The following is a 7,500-nucleotide window of genomic DNA, read 5'->3' on the forward strand; positions in this document are numbered from 1 at the left end:
TTTTGTTTTTGCACCTGCCGATTTATTTGACCGCTGTTGTTAATGTAGGATTTGTAGCGCATTTATCGGAACGGTTAAAAGGGGCAGAGGGTTCCCGTTATTTCAAAATAAAGCACACCCTTGGAACGTTATCGACCAACCAGGATCAAGTGTTCTAGTCGATGGCGGCAGAGAGAGAGAGATACGGGCTGAATCTGTCTTCTGATCTCAGGAGAGAGGGGGGGAGCTGGAGGCAACAGAGGAGGTTGTGGGAAGCAAAGACAGGCCGGAGAGAAGGTAGATGAGAAGACAGATTCAGCACATTTCTCTCTCTCTCTCTCTCTCTCTCTCTCTGGCGCCATTGACCAGAGCTTCCATTTTGATCTCACCTCTCTGGTTCCAGCTTTGATGTGCGTTTTGATGGATGATAGAGAGGGTTGGGGCGGGGTCGGGCGGTACAATGGAGATCACAGGGGCGAATGCTGCTCAGGTGAAATGAATAGACATGAAGATGGCGGATCAAAGACGTAGCCACTCTCGCGAGACGGACGGATGACTAGAGTAAAGATTGGCAGACGCGCTGACAGGCGGACACAGGTGGCTGCTTCGTGAGCAGATCAGGAAACCGATCAACGGCAACAATGGCTCTGACGCGCTTTCATTAGCCGGGTTTGATTCCAAAGAGCAAACAGACAGAAATGGGGGAGCAAAGAGAAAACGAGACCAATCTGGATCAGCCTGAAACATGGCTCAAAAATAATAAAACACCCAGAACTTCAAACGATGAGATGTCTTTGTTCGGCTGTGTTGTCCTTCATTAATTGATGAATCTCTCGTTTGCTTTATCTCCTGTTATGTTTTATCCCTGTTTCTTAGCCTGATAGTTGTAGCACTGTATTTTTGTCATCCACTTGCTTTCAAAAATATATATTTAAGCGTCTTTTGTGTCTTTGTGGACAGGTGGGGGACAGGGCAGTGGGATGAAAGAGAGAGGGAAGGACATGTAGCATAGTTCACTACGATGTGTATCGCTCTAAATGGTTAGCATAAGATGGGGTGCCGATATGAAAATGCGGTGTGAATTGCAATATTGATTTGCAATATTCATTTTCTGTGGTTTAACGTATAAACTCTAAAGGATCGTCGGTGGCCGCAATTGTTTATGGAAATTGAATATATATGTCAATACACTGTAGCGCCAACCACAGGAAAGGAGCAGACATTTACATCAACTAAGATTGCATTGAAGTTCCTTGTAGAAAAAAACATTACAAAGAAATACAATATGACCGATCATTGAGTCAACCTGACGATCCCCCCTCCCCCCCCCCTCGTCCATCCTACGTAGAGGAAGGTTCCTCTACCTGATGATGACGATGATGCTGTCAAACACATTGTAGGGGTCCTGAGGTAGTTGAAGGAGCCAAATGCCGTGATCTTCAGGATCATCTCCAGCGAAAACATACTGGTGAAGACGATGTTGCAGATCTCCAAGACGTTGGTCAGCTCCTCTGGCTGGGGGGTGGGGGGGGGGCATGAGGGGTCAGGGGTCAAGAGGAGGAAGAGAGGATTAAAAAAGGGTGGGGACTACGTTCTTCTGTTACCTTTGATCCGTCAATAAACAACAGAAACAAGAGGTTAACCTGAACTAGAATATTAGTGTGGAAGAAACACGCGCGCACACACACACACACACACACACACACACACACACACACACACACACACACACACACACACACACACACACACACACACACACACACACACACAAACACAAAGCCCCCCCACACACACAAACACAAACACAGACATACATATACAGCAATTACAAAACAAGAAAAACCAAAAAATACCTAATTGCCTTGAGATTGCTCTCTCTCTATCCTCTCCTCTATTTCCCAATTGTTCCCCTCTCTTTGTCTCATCTCGTTCCCCCTCTCTCGCGCCTATCTTTCTCTCTCCCTCCGTTTGTGTAATCATCAGACAGCTCGATGTCCATGCAACCACTGCACAATTAATTGCTAACAAAGGTCAGCCTAGAGCACACCGTGAACACACACATACAAACACACACACACACACGCACACCACACACACACACACACACACACACACACACACACACACACACACACACACACACACACACACCACACACACACACACACACACACACACACACACACACACACACACACACACACACAAACAAACACCCACACACACAATCATGCTCTTGCATTGCACCTCACCTTTATATTTATATATGTTTACCTTTGAAATAGAAATTTCACTAGTAAAATAGCAATATATCTTTGGTCAAATCACTTATCTAGAAACATACAGCCGCTGGATGTATTACACTGATCCAGAGCTTAGCCTAGTTCAGATATGAAACTGTTGACATTCAGGTCTCAAATCACCTTGGCCTGTGTGGTTTAACATTCAGCGTCTGTTTAGGTCTTCTTTGAGTTTGTGTGTGTGTGTGTGTGTGTGTGTGTGTGTGTGTGTGTGTGGTGTGTGTGTGTGTGTGTGTGTGTGTGTGTGTGTGTGTGTGTGTGTGTGTGTGTGTGTTTGTGACAAAGCACGTGACAGAGGCTAACGAGCGTTTAGCCTGCATGGAACCTCTGCCTAATGATTCGTTCATGGTGGCCGTGGTAACGATGCGTTGTGTCTGAATGTCGGCAGCCCAGACACCAACAAACAACTACAACCGCTACGCCCCTCCCCTCCCCCCAGCCACCTCATTAGCCAGGGCAGCATGCCAGTATGCTCTGGGGACTCGTAGTTTTTCCGGACGGATGATTGGACCAGACTTAAAACGACACAGTGACACAGTGGGAAACACGCCACTAACAATTGAGGTAACCTACTTTCTCTCTGCGCATTGAAAGGTCTGGTAGGCTAGTGAGTTGCTATTGCGCCTTGTACAGTATACATAAATATATATATATACATATATAATCATTTCATTAGCTATAGATCAATTACATTCATGAAATGCCTGTTCTATTGTGGCTTCTAAATATAAATATTAGCAAGAATCAAGTAAACAGTAAGGAGTATTGCAACCAGACAAGGAAATTGAATTGTAAAAAAGGACATTTACCAACCCATGAAAACTAAGAAATGCTAATTACGTTCAAATAATGGGCTTTGCTAATCAGTGTTTGCTTATCACAGGTCCCTTTGTCGTCAACACAGCTAGCTGCATTAGCTGTGTCAGCATGTCATTTATAATTATCTGTGACACACACACACGCACACATCCTTCCCCCGCTGATCCTAACAAGAGATTTGGAGAAATGAAGTAGTCCTTTGAATGCCTTTTCCATTTCCAATTACTGTACTGACATAATTGGCAGGGCTCAGGACTGGCCAAAATTATCCAGTTTGCGACGATTAATTATGGGGGTGCAAAGTAATGTTCCCTAGGTGGTATCGATTCAGGCCTGTTTAATATAATAGGTAGCAAAGGACAACGTTCATGAGCCATGCTGGAGGTGTCAGAGCAGCTGTACGGCGGCGCCGGTGTGAGCGCTCTCATTGGAAACATGATCCACTTAAGTTCCAATCAAGAAACATGGCTTTCAAAGTATGGCGGTACTAAAGAATGATCATAAAACTAAAACGGTAATTCGTACATTGTTCAAAGTTTGTACTTTGGGATGACGGATCACGAGAAAAGGAGAAGAAAAAATCCAAACTGGAGTAAATTATCTGATTACCAGCCTGCTTTTTAATCAGAGAGTAGAGCTGTCTAATACAGGAGGGGAGCTGGTGTGGAAGTGGCCTTAAAAAAAGAAAGCGACTTTCTTTCAAATCCATGAACACAGATGGAGGGTACTCGCCAAAGGACATGCCGATACCCACTACAAAAGCGGTCGTAAAAGAGGTGCGATAGGATTTGTTCGACCAAATGAAAACCTAATTGGCCCCGGCTCCACCTGAATACAACGTCTTCAGCCCTGCGTCATAAACATGGAGTCCAGACAACTAACAATAAACAGGTGACTCACTTAGCGGGAGGATGTTAGTGGCTGATGATAGGTTGAATAAGTTCAGGTCCCATCGGGGCATGGGGACATACTTGAAAACAAATCATATTCATCTCTTTTTTGGTATTCTGTCCACAATAAAAAAATGCTCTCGCACTGTTGATGCATTTGGGAACAATGCTCTCATGTCGTTGTGTAGCCGTGGAAAAACATGTTCGTACTGAAACAGCATGGTCATTGTTGGAAACAGCACGGTCATGGTTGTGGAACAGCATGGACATGGTGGTGAAACAGCATGGTCATGGTTGTGAACAGCATGGTCATGGTTGTGGAACAGCATGGTCATGGTTGTGGAACAGCATGGACATGGTGGTGAAACAGTCGCGGTCTACAACATCAACAGCATCATTCAGAACAATGGAGAAAGCAAATCCCGCACACAATGACAGAAGTAGTCCAACATTTTTCGCAACATTTATGAGTGAAAGTGGAGTTCACACTCCAGTTTTGAAGAGTGCAGCGCTCTCTTCAAAAATCAAGAGCGAGCGTGATGGTTCCCCTTTAAATATCCCAAAGTTGGGTCCCCCCCGCCAGCGTGGTGGGGACCTGACCTGAGAGTGTTCATTATCAGGTGGAACCAGTAGGATTGTGGCCTGGGGGTGGGGGGGATCACAGAGTTAAGATCTCTTATCTCTAAGCTGCTGCAGGACTGAGATCAGGGCAAGGAGACAGATAAGACCTATAATATCACAGTGTGTGTGTGTGTGTGTGTGTGTGTGTGTGTGTGTGTGTGTGTGTGTGTGTGTGTGTGTGTGTGTGTGTGTGTGTGTGTGTGTGTGTGTGTGTGTGTGTGTGTGTGTGTGTGCGTGCGTGTGTGTGTGTATGTGTCTGTGTGTTTGTGTGTGTGTGTGTGTCTGTGTGTCTGTGTGTTTGTGTGTGTGTGTGTCTGTGTATGTGTATAGACAGTAGAACAGTGTGTGTGGTGTTTGAGTATGTGCTGTGTAACGTGCTTGCATACTTGTGTTTGTTGGTGTGTGCATGCTCGTGTGTGGGTTTGTGTTTGAGGTAGAGTGTTGTCACAGACAATGCAATTATCCACTTCTACAAGGAGATAAATCCACCACTTCTTCATCATCATCATCTTCCTCTCTCATTGTTTACATTTAATGCTCTGCTTAACTCTCCAACTGTCTCTCTGTCTACCTTGATCTCTCAATCTTTCTCCTGATATTTTCCTCCCCCTCTGTCTGATGGATGCTCTCTCTCTCTCTCTCTCTCTCTCTCTCTCTCTCTCTCTCTCTCTCTCTCTCTCTCTCTCTCTCTCTCTCTCTCTCTCTCTCTCTCTCTCTCTCCCTGTCTCTCTCACCCTCTCTCTCTCTCTCTCTGCCAGTGGGTTGTCACTTATCTCAAAGGAAGCTAAAAATACAACAAACAATAGAGAGAGCTAGAGAGAGGGGGAGTGAGAGAGAGAGAGAGAGAGAGAGAGAGAGAGAGAGAGAGAGAGAGAGAGAGAGAGAGAGAGAGAGAGAGAGAGAGAGAGAGAGAGAGAGAGAGAGAGAGAGAGAGAGAGAGAGAGACAGGGTGTATAATTAAGAATGCAGGACATGATAGAACGAACAGCCAGAATCCCTTCTGTTGCTTCTAACTCCTTAAGGATCTGAAAAATTTGATTTGAAACATTGATTTCATCAGAGCCTTTCACTCACCAATAGCTGACAGATGGGTGTGGAATTGTCTACAAATTTCACTCAAATGATAATCCATGAATCTCACCACGCCTCTAAACCCTCTGAGAGTGGTACTGTGATAAAGGGATACAGCAATAAGGTAAGCCAAATGCAGTCGTTTGAGAAAGAGGGAAATTGAGATAAGAGTCAATATTGCCAGATGTATAGCGATAGTTAAAGACAGTGCATCAGATATACAACATCCAACCTGTTGGTAGTTAATGATGTCCATGCTAAGTAAATATTACTAGCTATATAGTGATGGTAAAATGCAGTGCATCAGACATATCTAACACAGCATCCTACCTGTTGGTGGTGTTCGATGCCCATGCTGATGGTGTTGATGAGGATGGCGATCATGATGCCTCTGTTGAAGTACTTGCTCTCCACGATGCTCCAGAGCTTCACCCGGACCTCGTACCACAGCCCCTGGCACCGCCGCCGGGGGTGGCACCCCCCGCCTTTCTCCCCCTTTTCTCTGGCCGCAGCATCGGTCCCCCTCCCCGTCCGTCTCCTCTATCTCCGCCTCCCCCGCCGCCTCATTGGCCGGACCGCCGTCGCCGGGCCCCGCAGCTCCAGCGGCGCCGAGCGACACGGCCACGGCCACGTCCAGTGCCATTGGCTCGGCTGGGGTCACATGGTCGGGTTTGTTGTAGTCTGGGCAATAGGAGGCTGGGAGGGGAGAGAAGGCGGGGCTTAAAGGCATGTTTTCTCTATCAAATGGTTCAACAGTTTAACAATGCACACGTGCTTGTGAATACAACACACTGAGGGGGTTGGATAGTCTCGTGATCTAGGTTCTGGGTTCGATCCCCCATGTTTACATCCGACCTATATGATAAATGTCCAAACCCCAAAACTGCTCCTTAGTGACAAGCCTCTGAATCTGTGCGAGCATTGGATTAAAGTGTCCATTAAATGGCGAAAATCGAACCAAAGTCACTCTGGACCAAGAGTTAGCAGTTGCCACAGAGGTACCGAACCTGATACCAGCAATGATGTTTTCATCTGACAATACACAAAGGAATCCTATTTATCTTGTTTCAAATAAAACCCCCACCTCCACCCTCCTTCTCCTCCCACACTCACCGGGTCGCACGGGCTTCCTCATCTCCCGGCTGTCCGCGCCCCCCTCGGTTCCCCCCTCCTCTCCCTCCCTCCACCTCCCCCTCCTCCCCCTCCTCCCCCTCCGCCCCCGCCTCCCCCCCTGCCCGGCCCCCGGAAGCCCCTGGGCTTCCCCGCAGGGCGTTGAAGAGGGTGACGGCGCGACGGCGCGCCCTGCGCAGCACGTGGCAGACGAGCTGGAAGAGCTCCTCGTAGCAGTCCCACTCGGCTGGCTGGCCAGGGTGGAGGAGGACAGGCACTGGGCGCGCTGCTCCTGCATGAGCTGGTGCTCCCGCTGCTTGCCCGCTGCTTGGTCTCCGAGAACTGGGTGGCGATGACCACCAGGCACAGGTTGATCATGAAGAAGGAGCCGATCTAAGGAGGGCACAGAGCGGAAAGGACCGTTTCCCAGGATGATGTTATCCCAAGGGCGATGTTATCCCCGGAAGCATTGTCTTATCTGATCTGAAAGCAAACCCCGCTTTGGATGGGGACAGCTTCTGGGACATGGAGAGTTGCTGGGGGAGAGAGGTTAAATGTGGTAGTAAATTCAGCTCGTACATTTACTCATACATTTAGTCAGATAGCAGACGCTTTGATCCAAAAGGACGAGTGACGCTGGGAACGATGAGCGCGATCCACATTGGAGAAGCAAGGAAAACAATCCAAGGGCTGCACAAACAAGTCAA

At 47.4% G+C, this 7,500-nt stretch overlaps 1 protein-coding gene across 1 annotated transcript in view; it reads right to left on the reverse strand.

Moving 5' to 3' along the window:
* Nucleotides 1-7,500, reverse strand: part of LOC132453739 (voltage-dependent T-type calcium channel subunit alpha-1I-like) — a 65,500-nt gene that overhangs the window by 23,720 nt on the left and 34,280 nt on the right. Inside the window, 8 exon segments of the mRNA XM_060046684.1 lie at nt 565-583; nt 1,344-1,383; nt 1,386-1,494; nt 6,014-6,190; nt 6,192-6,379; nt 6,924-7,034; nt 7,037-7,112; nt 7,115-7,186. Of these exon segments, the coding sequence (XP_059902667.1) occupies nt 565-583; nt 1,344-1,383; nt 1,386-1,494; nt 6,014-6,190; nt 6,192-6,379; nt 6,924-7,034; nt 7,037-7,112; nt 7,115-7,186 (792 nt within the window).

The sequence above is a fragment of the Gadus macrocephalus genome, chromosome 3, assembly GCF_031168955.1.
Source record: "Gadus macrocephalus chromosome 3, ASM3116895v1".
Taxonomy (NCBI): domain Eukaryota; kingdom Metazoa; phylum Chordata; class Actinopteri; order Gadiformes; family Gadidae; genus Gadus; species Gadus macrocephalus.